Genomic DNA, 18,512 nt, shown 5'->3' with positions numbered 1-18,512 from the left:
ATGAGCTGCATGCAAGCACACGGGTCCACCCAAGACATTACAAGATCAGGGCCAGGACCAAGTTATGTTTTTATATTCTCTGTAATGCACACTTTTGGGTTCTCCATAAACAAGTGAAACCATCAACTGGACTGTCGGAGTCCTTTTCCAGTCATTATCAAGCAAAATGGAAACAAAATAGAGAAACCATACTTTTTAAAACTACTGTATCAGAAGTGTTAACATTACTTAAGACAGCAAGTCTGCGAGTGATGAGCATTTCCTGCTGCAAACTAAGGGACAACCTTCTAATGTTCTGAGATCTCCAACTGCTGGCTAGAATGTCAGTTGGGGGTGTCCAGTACCTTGCAGAAGCACATGGAATTCTCCAGGATCTGGGCCGACAACTGTTTGAGACAATTTTGATAAGAGGGCACATGGGCTTCCTCCACTAATGAGTGAGGTGGGTTACCACATAAACCATGTTTAGCCATACAGCAAATGCCAATTCATTATGTCATCATGAACAATATCACATAACAACATGTTAGGAACAATGGAACTAAAGCCCTAAACCAGTGGTGGGCAACCTGGGGCCCAATGGGATAATCTGATTGCGGACCATGAGACATTTTGGTGACTTTGACCATCTGCAGGCACAGCCCCCCACAGCTCCCAGTGGCCACAGTTCGCCATTCCCGGCCAATGGGAGCTGTGGGAAGCGGCAGTGAATGGCGAACCGTGGCCACTAGGAGCTGCGGGGGGCCGTGCCTGCGGACGGTCAACATCAGCAGAATGTCTCGCTGCCCGCAATCAAATTACCCTGATGGGCCACAGTTGCCCACCACTGCCATAAACAGATCACCCACAAACTTTCCTTCCGCCCCAAAGAAATGATTAATCCTAATGAACTATGTGTGCTATATTCCATGTATGAAAATGATTACATTGCATACACGTAAAGATACCTTTCAAAAATTCAATATTTAAAATACTCCTTCTCATTTTTTAAATTTCATTTTAAATTAAAAGAAACACTGCTGACTTTCAGACCAGATAGGATATTAAAGCTTTCAACACACCAACAACCTAAGCTTCATCTGAGGTAAAATCTCACACTTGAAAAAAAGTATTCTGTGACTTTGAATCTTAACTGGTATCTGTTTAATTGCAGTGCAGGTGTTCGGGCTCGGGCTGGAGCTCCAGCTCTAGGACCCCGCGAAGTGGTAGGGTCCCACAGCTCAGCCTGCTGCCTGAGCCCGAACATCTACACCACAATTAAACAGCCTGTTAGCCTGAGCCCTGCGAGCCCGAGTCAGCTGGCACAAGCCAGCTCCAGATGGTTAATTGCAGTGTAGACATACCCTAGTAGGCTACACCCTTGCAATGATAATCTCCAATCACAGGTAAGAGGGAAATAAAAAGATAGCTTTCAACCTATTTTCAATATTCAAAACTATGAGCTAAGACTGCTAAGTGAACAACAATATGAAATATATGGGAACTGTACAAAGCTACTATAGAAGAAACTGGAAAAACTAAGACAAGTCTCTCTTTTTATGAGTAACCAGTTACTGTATCATGAATAGACTCAGAATCTCTCAATCCACCCTGAAGTCCTCCCTGTACCATGTTCAAATCAGTGGTTCCAAACCTTTTTGCTGATGCCCTCCCCCACTTAAATGGTACGCACCCACCCCTGCTCCGCTGAAGCCATGGTCAGGAGCCAGAGGGGGGCTGGGAGCAGGGCCGTGGCCAGGAACCATGCTTGGGGCCAGGAGCAGAACTGCAGTCAGGAACGGGGCCATAGCCAGGAGTGAGGCCAGAGCCAGGGGTCAGGAGCCAGGGGCTGCAGCCAGGAGCAGGGCCGCAGTTGGGGCTGGTGCCAGAGCTGTGGCTGGGGTTGTGGCCAAGGTTAGGACCGGAGACAGGAAGGGAGCTGGGGGCAGAGCAGAGCTGGGTGGTGCTTCCTCTCCGCCACACATCCACCCCCAAACCTTCTTCCATGCCCCCCTACAGGAGTGTGCACTGCAGTTTGCGGCCTACTGATCTAAACAGACAATCTTGGGAACTCCAGTGATCCCCCTTCAGGCAGGTTTTCTTGGCTGGACTGAATTCCCTTTTGATGGTATCACTGGGGGATTTGTGTCATCTACACCTCCTTTCCTAGAAATTTATTAGGCAAACCAAAAATCCTTTCACAAGCCCTACTGAGTTGGAGCACACCCTCTTCATCTGAAACCAGTTTCCACCTGAACTCTGCCAGTTGCTTGTGCTTTTGGAACTTGCATTCTTTGGGGTCTGGAAAGATGGCTGCAATGTCACCCATCAGGATTTCTGAGCATATGGATGAAACTTCAAACTTCATCACATCTCCAAGCATCAGCATTTTTTTTTTTTTATTAAACTTGGATTCTTGCCAAACCACAGGAGATTCCAGTAGAAAGTATGCATGCATAGGTTAAGATGTAATTTATTACAGGCTTGTGGGTGGGCATCAAGCCAACATACTTATTTAAATTACTTTATGAAAAAGGAAAAGCTGTAAAAGCACAGGCTTAAAAGTAAAGTAAACCAAGCTGGAATGAGCCACAAATTCCTTATTCAAGGATTGAGCATGATTCTTGAAACACAAACATCTCTCTGATCTCACATACTACACACACAGAGGCACCCAACAAAGTAAAGATCAAACAAAACTACACCTCAAAGTCAACTTTTATCTAACATTGAATAATAGTGGGTCAATCTCACAGCTCTATGAAAGTAACTCTCATTATACTCCGTAGGATTTAGCATCTAAAAGGACTATGGGACTGTTCACTATATGCATTCCAATATAAAGGCTCAAAACACAGAACCAGACATTAGAAACTGAAAAAATCTATTAGGACTTTATGTTGTTCCTCGGGTCACGCAGAGTTCTTCTCTATATCACACTCACTGCTTAGTACATTTTTAAAGGAATCAAATGATGGGGTTTCCACTACTTCTTCTATACTATCCTACAGTCTAACACGCTTTACAACTAGGAAACTTTCCACATATTCAACCAAAACTTTCTTTTGTACTACTTCATCCCATTAAAACTTACTCTACTCTGAGCCAGCAGAAACAATATTACTTGATCCTTGTTATTTACAGCCTTGCAAACTTTTAGACACATGAGGAAGGCTTGATCACTTTCATACCTGGCAAGAAAACTCAACAATCAAAGTAGCACTTTCATTTGCCAATACTCCACACCTAGAGTCAGGAAAAGAATGTGATCAGAACAACAACAAAAATGGGGGGCGGGGGGGGGAACAGACAACACACACGACCAAACATAGTGCATTGGTCAGTTAACTAAGAACTCCCAACAGGAGAGGAATATCACAGATATGCCTCAAGTTCCCTATTCATGGGTAAGGGCATGATGAATTTGAAAATTATTGATTTCTCTGACTCTCAGGGCTTGTCCAGTCAGTGCCTTAGTCTGCATCGGCTGGGGTGTAAATTCTAACCTGCACCAGCATGTTGCACACTAACTGACCTGGGCTGACCCTGCAGGTGCACACTAAAAGTTCTTTAGTGGATGTTAATGTAGTGCTATTTGAAACTGGACTATATTAACATGCACTAGGGAACTTTTCGTGTGCGCCAACAGGGTCCACATGGGCCAGTTAGTTCCTGACCCAGCAGCATGCATTAGAATTTACACTCCAGCTGATGTGGATTAAGACACAATGCAAACAAGCCCTCTGAAAACAAGAAATAACATCTAAGTCTAATTTAGATTACTATGAGTATTATTCTTAAAAAACGGAAAGCCACTTATAAAGAGCTATTTACAAGGTTACAGGAATTAAAGGTTCCTTTCACACGGAGCAGAAATTTAATTATTTTAAACAGACAGCATAGTATTCTTAGAGATACAAAACTAAAATAATATGAATTATGGACCAGACCCTCACCAGGGTAAGTGAGCACAACCCTATGCCAACTTGCTCCAACTGAGTGTCTGGCCCTATAACTAGTTTCAGATATGACAGTACTGATCAGAGTAAGTTTCTGTACTCCCTCTTTTACCTTTACCTCGTCTTTCTTTGTGTTCTTTGCTTACATCTCTAACGTGCCAAAACATGACACCTGAGATCTATTTTTCATTTATAACAGCCAGGAAATATACATTTAGCAGCATGTTTGCATTTTTCCCCTCCAATAAACAAATGTGTACACACACACAAACGCACAGCACTGTAGTTCCCAGAGATTTTAAATGTAGATATTATAGACACACAGAGAAGCTCTATATTACAGGTATACAAATATATAGAGAAAAGTGTACTACCGAGAAGAATATGAATGAAAACAACGTTTTTGAAGGAACCGCACCTGATTGAGCTCACTCTGAAGTTGAAGGCTATGTTGTTCTTTTTCCTCTCTCTGCTGTTGTAGCTGTTTAAACTCTGCCTTGAGATGCTGATACTTTGTCTCTATTTCTGACAATTCTTCCTTAAGTTTGTGGCTTGCTTCCCCCTTCTCACCCAGTTCTGTCTGTACCCTCTGCAACGAGGCTTCAGCGGCAGATAGCCTTGCTCGAAGGTGCTCCAGGTCCAAGTCCTTTTGGTGAAGGCTTGCCTGCATGTTTTTTTTACTCACTGATTCTTCAGAGTGCCTTTCTTCTAACTGGGTGTAATCAAGTTCTTTCTTCAGCAGCTTTTCTGTCAGACTCTATAACAGCAATTAAATGGAAATTAAATCACAATTCTGCTTACATCTGATCAACTGTTATTCCTCACAAGAGTTTATCCAGAGCAATGAACAGGTCTCTCACAATAATAATCTCCAAAACTGAGTTGAGACATGAAATAGGTCTGTCAATAATTCTACATTTTAATTTCTATTTCATATTATAGCAGTCAATGCCAGAATCCATATAGCATACCATTACAATTATAATTCCCATTTTCAGGCTCCCTTGCTCTCTATATATTTTAAACTGTGCTCAGTAAAATTGGTTTCTGGACTGAAACTAACACTTTTCCTTTACACCTTACATAAGCCCTTTTCCTCTTCTTCTGGTAGCTGACTCAGTTGCCACTATTTCTACATCTTGAAGACTGATTTGTTTGACAAACAACTGAGCTTCTTTGTTACTGCAAGCTCATGCATGTGTTTGGCAAACTGCTCTGTGACAGCAAAAAATTATTTGTATGTCATAGGTACCTTTCATGTACTTACTTCTATGTACGTTTAAATTTGTGGGTCACTGCCTCACCTGTAATTCTGTGTAAGGCAGTAGTTGTCAACCTTTTTTCATTTGCGGACCCCTAAAAATATTCAAATGGAGGTATGGATCCCTTTGGAAATCTTAGACATGGTCTGCGGACCCCCAGGGGTCCATGGACCACAGGCTGAAAACCACTGGTATAAGGCATCACGCCCTCACTTTTTCAATAACTTTCCTCACTTTGCCCTATCACATCTCAAGAGAAGTGCAACATCCCCAGATATTCAAATTATGAGCTTCTCTTGAACAGAGACTACCAAAATGAGTACAGTGTGCGACATTAAAAAATGATACTAGCATGAGACCACCAAACTCATAACATTATTCAGAATTTAGCCTGTTTTAACATGTTAGTGCTCTACTAACACACACCAGCTAATTCCCTAGAGTCAGACTTTTCTGTTGGAAAATAAAACTCTGTACACAAGTCAGCTCAGGAGGGTTATTTGTTTTTAATTTGAGAATACCACAAATTTAGACTGGCCTTTTAGTGAAGAAGAGGTCTGGAGTCTCAAATTTTTCGCACCACACTGTAGCAAAATTCATTTTGCAGGCAGCAATGCCTTACTTTGGAATCCACAGATTAAGACAAAATTTGAAAAATATTTACAGAGGATATGAGGTATCTTTTTTCATTGGTTTTAATTAGCATTTTGGATCGTCAAGTCTTATGAGCCAAGCAGAACCAAGTTTAGGCAGGAATTGGATGGAATTATTCAGTTGCTGAATACAGTGATTTAAGTAATGACAGTAATTCAAATCCATGGCACTCTTCCCTCTGAATCAGGATTGATCAGTGCCTTGGCAACAGAGGTCATTTTCCTGCTGGAGGTGCCATCTTTTAAAAAGAGAACTAAAGCCAAGTGGCACTTTTTGAAATTTATCAGCTGTCTTCCTGGGTGTCATAGCGCAATTCCAGCTCAGGGAATTCATTGTTTCCCTAAAATCCCCATATAGGTATAACTGAATTCTTAACTTCCTGTCCCAGCGTAGCATCTCTGTGTGCATCTTTCAGCTACCAATGTTCTCCCCGCAGTTTAAATGGATATTGTGTTTTTCAGCTCCTCTTTAAACAAAACATTTCTAAGAATTCAGCTGGCTGGCAGCTTGAAAAATCCCACCACTCACAAGTGTAGTGTTGAAAGCGTCAGATGGTGGTTTATGTTCTGAAATTCCTGGAATATATAGGTTCAAGAGAAGACACAGAAAGAACTCTAATTCTAGCTATGTTGGGCATTTTTAAAGCACACTTCTCCATAGCATTTAAGCACCAATGCCAAATTGATTTTGCTTTGGTTAGTTTAACAGAAAATTAAAACACTACTCAAGACAAATTTTGGGGATACAGAGTTTAACAGCTATTAAATTTCATCAAATTTAAAAGGGCAAAAAGTCTTTGTATACTAGTTTACTTGCTTTTTAACAAGTTCGGAGGGAGGGGAGAGTTATTCTTCAGTACATCAGTTTTTAAATTATGTTGCAATCCGGCAAATGACTCGGCAGTAGCAGCTCACATTAGAATGAATATAATTATAGTTCTCTCAGAGTTTCCATTATAAAATATACTTTCTAAGGCTTACAACTTGGCCAAGAAAATTTGCTCCAGGCTGAAGTTTGAACGTGAACTGTAGCCTGGCAATAACATTTTCCACAACATTTCTAGAAAAACAAAATAACTATTTTTAGTTACATGATTATATTATAATATGTATTATATATACAATATATAATAATAAACAGTACATACAGAATATCTGTTTTGAAGGTTATACAGGTAAAATCCTGGCCCCAATGAAATCAGTGGCAAAACTCCAATTGACTACAATGGCTCCAGAATTTCACCCCGAGTTTACGGTGCAAATTAGTATGTTTTAACCTTTAGAAAAACAAAAGGTCCAGCTAGCCTTCTTAACAGCAGGAAAACAGGTTCAGCACAGGAGCACCAGCACAACACCTTTTTCACAACCTGATTTCTAATATGCATATTTATAACAGCATTACAGCAGTTTCATACGCGGATTATCACAATAGCTTTGTAACCCTTAGAAGGTACTTTAATAGTCATCCATGTAAAAGTGCTTCAAAGATGTAATGAGACACTGAACATTTTCATGCACCTTAAAGGTGAATGACAGAATTTGAAAGAGAGATCCCTGGCATAGTTTAATTTTGAATTAACACTGGGAAAGGCACATCATAATGTGTGCAGTGTCGTTGTTGTTGCGTTGGTCTCAGGATATTAGATATTATGTCTAATAAAGTGGCATTTATAATTGCATTACTGCAGTATTTCCCAAACTTCTGAAATCGCAGTTCCCCTTCAGGAAAATGAAACAAAATATGCTCCCCTTCAACCCTCCACACATTCTAACACCTAGCCAAAATGAGCAGTCACTCAGAGGAGATTAAGTAGATGTACACAATATGATACTTCCTCTCACTCCTTGCATGCATTGATGAACGGTAAAACAGCTAACAATTAATGTTTATTTGAAGTATTATCACTGGCACCTGAGCTTATGTCTAAACTTAAAGCAGCATGTAGAATACATACACTGTATGCCCCATAGCATGGGTATAAACAGCAGTGTAGTTAGCGAGGCAATACTAAGGTGAATAAAGACAGCCAGAACCTTAGGGAATATACTCTACACAGCTCTCTATGGGCCCAAGCAATGCCTCCTGTGTCTACACTGCTATTTTTAGCACAGTAGCTTACCAGTGCCTCGAAATGGCAGAAGTTGTTCCCCACATCAGGGAAAATCTGAGGCAGTAGGAAAGGATCTCACAAATGGAAGGCAGCAAGGAAGAGCTCTGGCAGTGGGGAGGCAGCAGTGAAAGGCTCTGGCAGGAGGTTTCAGATGAAGCCCTCTTCCCATCAACACACCTTTCTTAGGATAAGGGACTAGATTTGCAGCGAAGCCTGAGCCATCCTAAGAGGCTTACTGGTTTTTCGAGCATTAGGCTGTTCTGGGCAATAGGCCGTTATAGGCCTTGGGAGTAATGCAGGCTCTAAAGGGCCTTGGTTTTATACAAGCAATTTGATCCCTGGAACTGTGATGCTTTGGATTTGAGCTTTGAAAAGAGGGGGAGAAGCCATGTGACAAATACAATGCCTGTTGCCTTCCCCCAATAAATTATCCTGTTATGGGATTAATAGAGTTGCAGCCACTTGGCCTAATTCCAGATGTGTGTGTCCTTCCTCACGAGTTCCAACTATTCTCAAAGTTCATTGGTTTACTTTAAAAATTAGAGGAAGCAGATTCTTCTCCAAAGGTAAAGGCCTGCATTTATGTATTCATCACTGCTCATTGTGACACAAAAAGAAAAAGGAGTACTTGTGGCACCTTAGAGACTAACCAATTTATTTGCGCATAAGCTTTTGAGAGCTACAGCTCACTTCATCGGATGCATCCGATGAAGTGAGCTGTAGCTCAGAAAGCTTATGCTCAAATAAATTGGTTAGTCTCTAAGGTGCCACAAGTACTCCTTTTCTTTTTGCGAATACAGACTAACATGGCTGTTACTCTGAAACCTGTCATTGTGACACAGTTGCTGGAAGATATCACTGTAAGAATAACATTCTTCTAAATCAGACTTTACATGATCTTAACATCTGGATGCATACACAAAGAGACTGTCCTGGGCTATGCTGGAATCTTCATGGACATACAAACTAAAACCCAATATATTCCACTCTGCATGCATATCTGTTTTCTATCTTTTCCAAACGTACATGTTTACAAGGAGATTAAAAGCAAATTTTTCCCATTATTTAAGAAGCTTTTCATAACTTTACTAGTTCTGTGGCCAGACCTTCAACATACGACAGTACAAGGTATCAGGAAAGCTGCCCTATAGAGGCAACTGATGATTTCAAGCACCCACCTGCACCCAGTATAGGGTTTACTGGAGTGAGGGCAAGTCAGGTGCACGGCCAAGGAGCACAGTACTCTAGCCAGTCCTTGGCTGACAGAGTGGTTTTAGGAGGCTACTTCAGTTGCTGCAAATTAGAGCACTCTTAGACTGCTATAAGTCACTTTGGGAGTCGTTTAAGCTCTAACAGCCCCAGGACTAGGAGAGTCAAAAGGTGGCTTGGAGCCACCCTTCCCACGCCGTCTCCTCGACTGCACCGAGCATGAACTCGACACAGCTGAGAACTCTACCCTTGATTTCTCATTTATCTTCCTATTTTGGCTACAGATTAGTCATCTTATTCATCAATCTGCTGCCATTCCATTAAATATAGGGAATTATATGTATTGTGGGGAGTATTTCAGATCATTTTCAATGCATTCTTCGTATATAATTAAACTCTGCTGGTTTGGGGAAGTGGAATAAGATGCTAACTCTCACTATCTATTATAGTTCTGCCTCAGATTTACATCATACTATCACAAGCGAAGTATAAAGATATTTTAAACTGCATCTTACTATATTCCTTGGAAAATGTTATGTCTACATTAAACTACACTAAACTACAGTGTTTGGTCTCAGTCCCTGCCCCCCACTGACACTGTATGTTCTATTTTCCTAAATATGAATATGCTTCCTTTCCCAAGACACTATTTGGACAATGTGCTGTATAATAACTACTCTGCCAGCAATACACCAAGTACTATATGATTCATCCTTTTAAGGAAGTGTTCCATCACAACTGAATTCCATATTTGGTCTTGCTTATCTCCACATACATACACAGAGACAGACATTGTGGGAGTATGCAAACAAAGAAAAGCATCTGGACAGCACAGGTCAATAGGTAGTATTCAGCGTTATGATGTGGGAGACTTTGTGGTTAGAAGCCTGCACTTTTTTTTGTGCGCTTCACGTTAACGTAAGGGTAGGAATATTGCATAGGCATCTGCTAAGTTTCCAAGTGAAGAGTTAACATCGCTATGACTAACTTGACCTGAACATTTTCCATGTTGATTTGTCCCAGTTTTGTTTTGGCAGAATAGTAGATAATACAATAAAACATTCAGTGGAGCATTATGCTTTGCAAGGGGAATTTATCCAAATTTTTTGGCAATGTAGAATTACAAAAGCAAGTGTGAGGGGGGAAAACATGTAACATTTTAAAAAATGAAGTTAGAGAAAAAAGAAAATCCTGCATTTCATATGTTGAATGATTTGCCACATAAAGTAAACATGTCTGGGATTTATTCACAAGACACTTATGAACAGCATTACAATAGTGAAATAAATACAGAGCACTGGAAAAAATGCTTCACCTCCACAGAGGAGGAATAAATTACTTCACTCACACAGGCTACAGCTGATGAGAAAAAGGTATGTAGCTTTCAAAATAACAGAGATGTTTAATAACACACTGAAATGCTTCATTAACTACACTAACTAAACAGGAGTTGTGATTATATTTTATATATATATATATAAAATATATATTTATAAAATAGGCACTCTGATATCATGGTGATGTGCAAAGTATAAGAATTTGGATAAAATACTGTATTAAATATGCAGAGCACACACAATGTTGTGGTGTAGCATAAAGGGTTTATTAGCAAGAGTTTGAGATGGCACATTACTCATTAGCAAAAAGAAAAGGAGTACTTGTGGCACCTTAGAGACTAACCAATTTATTTGAGCATTACTCATTAGCAGTGAAGCCATGAGCAATTTATACAGGTCTAAACATGTCCTGAGGAAAATTTTATACCCTACTAACCCACCATGTTTTTGCATATGCCACAAAGGTTAACAGAAAAATGTTTTTTAAAAAGGTCTTTTACTGGGACTTTTTTTAAAGAGACAACTGAAAAGCTAGCGATTCACTTCCGATAAGTCCAACTGTACAAGGCAGCCTCGGAGTAAGCCACAAAGAACCCTAAAACTAACCTAAAAGTTTTATCTAAAATCAATGGGGCTTTGAAACTGGATAACTTGAGACCTTCCATAATTAGAATCAAATGCTGACTCCCACTGGGAAGCTGGGATAGTCCTTTTTTCTGTGTTATAATGCTCCCATTTACAGTTCTGTGAAGTCATAACACATTGAGCTCTAAACATATTACATTCCAGGAGTACTGATTGTGATTTTAGAGGGGAAATTCCACAAGTCAAGGAAAGAAAAAATGATTTATCTGGCAGGTTAACATGACTGTTTAAATCTATTTAATGATGAGGAAAATCAGAAATAAGCCCAGCTGAGATGCATTAATGAGCGGAGTGCAACTGAGGCGGTCATGTCAATTGAGCACATGGCTACGAATACCGTATCTATGGTGTTCTCTACATATATACCCACACCTAGAAATACACACTTGCACATACACTTACATTGAGATATAAACATAGATATAGGACCACTTCTGCAGCAGGAAGGTGGGGGGGACCTGGATAGCCCCCAATACACATTTTGATGTTAAATATGTCAGTTAACTTTAACTTTTCAAAAGTGCACCCCTCCACTAAATTGTTAGTGCACAGTGATGTGACAATAAACAGCTCAATTGTGACTTTGCCATGAGTTCAAAGGAATGGATAGCACATTGTTACTCCTGCCCCAGGAGTCTCCCTGCTGCTCCAAGAAGAGAGTAAATCATGCTGGACCTTTACCCAGAGCAAGCAGTGTATGCTCCCCAACATGCTGGCACAGCTCTAACCTATCCTTGCCTTCTTCTGCCCTTCCCACTTAGCTATATAAGGGCAGGACACAGTGGTTCTGCAGAGTCTGCTTCCCCTTGTACTACTATCTGTATGTGGACACTCCTACACCACTGCATTAGCTAGGTCATAATTTGACCAAAAATAAATAAATACTCGTAGACAGCAACTGGTTAGCTTTGGGGTGGTGTAGAATAAACATGAAATTAAAGAATTACTGTTAGCTTGAGTTTGGATACAAAAAGATACGTGTGTTGTAAAGGAAGGCCCTGACTAGCAAGTAGAAGGAAAGCCTTGAAAATAATAAGGATAAGGACACAAGGAATAAAATAAGGAAGATGTCTGTTCAAAGAATAACAAATGAGATAAGGGAAAGCTTCTAAAAAGAACGCCTCTGTTGAAGGATTTTATCTTACAGTTATAACTTTTAAAGATAGTCAGGTCCATTACAGTTATAATATAATTGTAGTTTTCTAATATCTGCCATTTACACTATATATAAGTATTTCCAACAGGGGTAAGTGCAAATGGTTTTAAATAGGACAAAAAGAATCTGTCTTAAAATGAGCCAGCATGGCCCTTCCCACCCCACACACCAGCATTAAAGTCTGTGTGAATCCAGAACAAGCTGTCCGACAGCAAGAAGGAGGGGAGGAAAGGAAGTTGTAAATCTCATCTGAATAAGGACTGGAAATAAGGGGGAATTGTCTCAAATTGGTTTTAGCTGAAGTCAGTAACTGGCAATGACAGCACTTATTTGTTGAAGAGTATACAAAAAGTAAATTCAAATAATTCATTGCCACTACTTGCCTGACCACACTGGAGCCAACCAATATGGTTCTAAGCACCCTTGAGTTTAGCCCGTTTGTAAATATCTTGATCAAATCCTTATAAATGTTTTGTTATTGTTTGGATGTAGTAAACTGCTTATTATTGAGGCTTTTTAAGCTTGTTAAGAGCAATTGTTCACACACCATTTGGCCTTTGGATTTAATAAAGGAATTTGTGGTTAAATTAGAATTTGGTGGTTTCCCACATTAATAAATTTCAAATATTAATAATTCCAACAAATGGGGAGAATTTTTTCACAGGCCTACCCTAAATGACTAATGTTGCCACTACATAAATAAATAAATACACACACAAACACAAATGCACACACAGAAAATTATAATCATATATAATACAAATACATTCAAATGTTTTATATGTAGACAAACATATGTTATAATGGGGAAACAACCATAAAACTGTAAAAAAAAAAAAAAAAAAAGGTCTCTGATTTGTTTTCCTGTCTCCTCTTTCTTGTCTGTCTCCTTTTACTATTTTTCCCCACTTCTTTAGGGAATACAGTAGAACCTCAAAGTTACAAACACCTTGGGAATGGAAGTTGTTCATAACTCTGAAATGTTCATAACTCTCAACAAAACGTTATGGTTGTTCTTTCAAAAGTTTACAACTGAACATTGACATAATACAGCTTTGAAACTTTACTATGCAGAAGAAAAATGCTGCTTTTAACCATCTCTATTTAAATGAAACAAGCACAGAAACAGTTTCCTTATCTTGTCAAATCTTTCTTTAAGCTTTCCCTTTGTTTTTTTAGTAGTTTACGTTTAACACAGTACTGTAATGTATTTGCTTTTTCTTTTCTTTTCTGTCTCTGCTGCTGCCTGATTGCATACTTCTGCTTCCAAATAAGGTATGTGGTTGGTCACTTTGTAACTCAGGTGTTCGTAACTCTGAGTTTCTATTGTATTCATATGTATTCATTTATATATTACATATGCAATAATGCCAACTCTGGATTTTATCATAAAATTCTGCAATATTTGCTGTTTCTCTGAAAGCCCCAGCTCTTCAAGCTGAGAATCTCAGATTTTATTATAAAAAATAAATAAATAAGTTTCTACCCTTCACAGTTGTGAAAAGCCTCCAAATGTTACTTGTATGTGACCTGAAGGCTCAGGAACCAGAGGGCACATAAAAAGAACTCCCAAAAGTATATAATTTCTTTTTAAATGCAATTATTTTTAAGCCAATCTCATAATATTTTGGGAACTTACTAATGATTTTTAATGCTTGTTTTGGCAATACTATACGTAGTGTAAATGGCAGATATTAGAAAACTACAATTATATGATAACTGTAATGGACCTGTCATAAATATAAAGGGAAGGGTAAACCCCTTTAAAATCCCTCCTTGCCAGAGGAAAAAAATCCTCTCACCTGTAAAGGGTTAAGAAGCTAGGATAACCTCGCTGGCACCTGACCAAAATGACCAATGAGGAGACAAGATACTTTCAAAAGCTAGGAGGAGGGAGAAAAACAAAGGGTCTGTTGTCTGTGTGATGCTTTTGCTGGGGACAGAACAGGAATGGAGTCTTAGAACTTAGTAAGTAACTTAGTATCTAGCTAGATATGCGTTAGATTATGATTTCTTTAAATGGCTGAGAAAATGAGTTGTGCTGAATAGAACGGATATTCCTGTCTGTGTGTCTTTTTGTAACTTAAGGTTTTGCCTAGAGGGATTCTCTATGTTTTGAATCTAATTATCCTGTAAGGTATTTACCATCCTGATTTTACAGAGGTGATTCTTTTTTACTTCTATTAAAATCCTTCTTTTCAGAAACTGAATGTTTTTTCATTGTTCTAAAGATCCAAGGGTTTGGGTCTGTGGTCACCTACGCAAATTGGTGAGGATTTTTACCAAACCTTCCCCAGGAAGTGGGGTGCAAGGGTTGGGAGGATTTTGGGGGGGGAAGATGTTTCCAAACAACGCTTTCCTAATAAAAATAAACCCAGATAAACATTTGGTGGTGGCAGTGGAAGTCCAAGGGCAAAGGGTAAAATAGTTTGTACCTTGGGGAAGTTTTAACCTAAGCTGGTAAAAGTAAGCTATAAGGTTTTCATGCAGGTCCCCACATCTGTACCCTAGAGTTCAGAGCGGGGAAGGAACCTTGACAGGACCTGACTATCTTTAAAAGTTATAATGTAAGATAAAATCCTTCAAATGTACTACTGTAAATTTATTACCCCCTTCAGGCTAATCGGGATAGTGAACAATCAGGGAAGGCTTAACTTTTGATGCCACAATGATGTATTTTGTTAAACTCTTTGGTTAACACTCTGAAATGCAGTTTGTGACACAAGAGCCAGATTGTACATTTTCATATAAATACAGGTTTTACAAATGTGAGTAATAATAAAACTCTTACCTGGTTTTTCTGTTCTAATTCATTAACTGAACTTTGAAGTTTTTGTTGTTCCTGCACATACACAGCAACCTCCTGAGGGCCTTTTGCAAGCTCAGCCCTTAGTTGATTTATGGTGGCCTTAATAAAAAAAAAATTAAAAAGTTATGATTAATAATAATTTACATTGATAGCCCAAATATAGACAGGAGGTCTGGGGTGGGGGTGGGGGCAAAATATAAACCAGCTTGCAAAAAAGAATGTGTCTTTAATTAGCATGAACTACATGTGCAAATTTTGGCCCATGGAAATACCGGGGGAGGAAGAGGAATCCCCTTGCTGAGATCCTTTCACGTCATCCCATCAGGAAGACGGTTGTTTGGCCTCTCCAGTGGAAAAGGCCAAGGAGCCCACCCCCAAACCTGGCAGATCCCAAAGGATCTGCGTGGAGGCCTTGTGTCTCCCATAGCTCCGACTGTCAGGGGAACTGGGATCCCTTGGCTCCATTTTCAGTGGTGTTGCCAAGATCTCTACCCAGCCAGGAAGGATGGTCAAGTGGATAGGGCACTAGAAGGGACTTAAAACGCCAGGTTCATTTCCCAGTTCTGCCACTGACTTCCTGTGTGAGGTTGGACAAGTGACTTAAGGTGGTTTTTTTTCCCTCTCATGCTGGTAATAGCTCATCTTACCTGATCTCTCTCGTTTCAGTGTGTATGGTAACACCCATTGTTTCATGTTCTCTGTGTATATAAAATCTCCCCACTGTATTTTCCACTGCATGCATCCGATGAAGTGAGCTGTAGCTCATGAAAGCTTATGCTCAGATAAATTTGTTAGTCTCTAAGGTGCCACAAGTACTCCTTTTCTTTTTGCAGATACAGACTAACACGGCTGCTACTCTGAAATTAATCTACCCTGCATCTCATTTCCCCATCTGTAAAGTGGGGATAACAGTTCCCTACCTCACAGGAGTGATGTAAGGATAACTACATTAATGATTGTGAGATGTTCAGATACTACAGTGATGAGGGCATAAGTACCTTAGACAGATAACAATGGCTGCCCTAGGCTTTCATCTTTAAGGGCTAATTTCTGTGAGACAGATGCACAATGTGCATCACCTAGTCCCCATCTCCTCCCCTGGCAAAGACCCCAGACTGCAGAGAATCTCAGCATCGCACACAGGAAATGGTGAGGGGGGAAAAAGAGTGGTGGGGAACAAGGTGATGTGGAAGGAAGGAAATAAGTGTGTGGAGGATCCCCTCCATGCATGGATTTAGGCGGCATGATCTGCTCCTTAAAGTGGAGGACAAAGGAAACTGCTTTTAATAAAATGTGAGTTAATACCGAGCTTCCTAATTAAGATGCATCTGAAGCAAACCATCCAATGGCTAACAAGTCCAATTCATATGCTTTTACTCTTTGTTTTAATCTTTCTGCAACAAAGATACTGAGAAACATCAGCTTTCTGCATTTTAAAGATGAATGAGGAAAAATAAAATGCACGTTGTGTTTTACCTTTGAAACACATAGTACACAAATGGCATTATTTGTTATAAATGCTTTTCCTTCCCCTAAGTTATTCTAGCCACAGATTTATGGTCACAAGTACAGATGTTAATTTGATCATTTCCTTTTTTTCAGAAAAAGAATAGCACATCTCATGAAAGTTTACACTATTTTGTGCATGTAACAAAAGTTACCAGAAAGAAGCAGCAGCCCATAAATAAAGACAAATTACTTTGTCTTGTTCATAAAATAGGATACATTTTGGGGAAGAGCAAAGAGAATGTATAAACATATTCATTGTAAAAATATATGTTGCTATTAACGCTAACTTTTCATAATGGCACATTTTATACTGCTGTAGTTGCAGAGTTGTTGCTAAAAAACATGGGATCTCTACTGTGCAAATGCACTGTTTTGTGAGAGTATCCAGAAAAGTACACAAACATTTTGTAGAAGTGATAATGCAAATGCAAAAATGCACACATTTGTCAAACACTATTGCAGCTGTTTAAACCAAAAACAGAACAAGAACCTACAAAGAAGAGTTACTGTAAATATATTTCAAGATATAGTTCTGGCAGCCATTGTTCAAAAAAAAAAAAAAAAAAAAAAAAAAAAACAACAACTCATGTTTAGTTATTAAACAGGAACAAAGTGAGGTTGAATAATCCTTTAAAACATATGCTGGCTGATGTGTTTATTTGATTAATAAACCAATAAGCAAACAGGAACACATCTGTTTAACAAGGTCTTGATGTTATCTTGAGACTACAGAATTACAATGCAATGATAAAAAGCTTTCACCACAAAATTACCTCAAATGTAAGCGTCTCCATTAGAAAGCAGAAAAAATAAAATAAAATGATGGATGAAATGTGGAAACAAGTAGTGATCAAAGTTTTAGGTACAATTCTTCAAAATCTATAGCCAAACATTATCTTTCTATGCCTTTATTTAAAGAGACAATCTTGACTTTATCATAAAGGAACTTTATACAGAAATACTCATTTATTTGTGTTAATACCCTCTACTCATGTTAATGTGCACTGGAAATAATATCAACAATCTAGCAGGTGTCTTATGCCTTGTCTCTTATGCCAGGTAGGCAATTATCCCATATATAAATAAGTGAAATGAGTCCCTGCAAAGATTCACACACATGCTAAACTTGACTGCAGTGAGACTATCCACAGTGAATGAAGCTAAGCACAGTGTGTGAAGTTAACCATGTCTTTCCATTTATTTCAAAGGCTTTTGGAGAAGGTCTTATGTGTTTTAGGTGCTGAACAGAAGATTTATTATGTGGGATTCACTATAGTGAGAAACTAAACATGGGATAATTATGAGGATCCCAAACTCAAATCTAATCTAACGAAGACAGCAACCTGCCATCTTTTCAAGTATAACTCCATAACAAGCACAACATACAATAGCCAGTGAATAAGAAGGCGAGACGGTGAAACGCAAAAGAAGAGCTCAGCATACAGCTGGATCAGTGATTTTTAAATATGAAAAATTAGAATTCTTTCAAGAGTTTTTAATTAGTTAATGCCAAAATGATAATTTAGTTCCATATGTTGCTCCTTACTTTTAATCCTTAGCAATGAAGGTCAAAAAACCCAAGCACAAGATGACAAACACAAAGCCAACAATTAGAGCAGAAATGTCACAAATATGGAAACAGTAAATTTTTTCACCTCAAAACTACTTAGTTTCTAAGTATTTAAAGGAAAAAATCTATTAAAAACAGTAAGATTTTTTTCTTATTCTCTCAATTCAGGCTATACAGTTCTCTTTTTTTAAAATTACATTCTCTGGAAACCGATACTATGAACATGAGAAGATATGGTTTGAGTTCTTAATGCTATTTTAGTTAGATTCTCAATCTGCACTCTCAGCATTCTAAGCAAAAAGATCAAGGACTG

At 38.9% G+C, this 18,512-nt stretch overlaps 1 protein-coding gene across 2 annotated transcripts in view; it reads right to left on the bottom strand.

The window, feature by feature from the left end:
- The window catches only part of EEA1 (early endosome antigen 1), a 136,799-nt gene that overhangs the window by 59,517 nt on the left and 58,770 nt on the right, over positions 1 to 18,512 (bottom strand). For both annotated transcript variants that reach the window (XM_077832394.1, XM_077832401.1), the window contains 2 exons: positions 15,103 to 15,219; positions 4,357 to 4,695 (listed from right to left, as the gene is read on the bottom strand). In XM_077832394.1, the coding sequence (XP_077688520.1) occupies positions 4,357 to 4,695; positions 15,103 to 15,219 (456 nt within the window). The remainder of the gene's footprint in view (positions 1 to 4,356; positions 4,696 to 15,102; positions 15,220 to 18,512) is intronic.

This window comes from Eretmochelys imbricata, chromosome 1 (assembly GCF_965152235.1).
Source record: "Eretmochelys imbricata isolate rEreImb1 chromosome 1, rEreImb1.hap1, whole genome shotgun sequence".
NCBI lineage: Eukaryota > Metazoa > Chordata > Testudines > Cheloniidae > Eretmochelys > Eretmochelys imbricata.
This window is presented reverse-complemented; position numbering and strand designations above follow the sequence as displayed.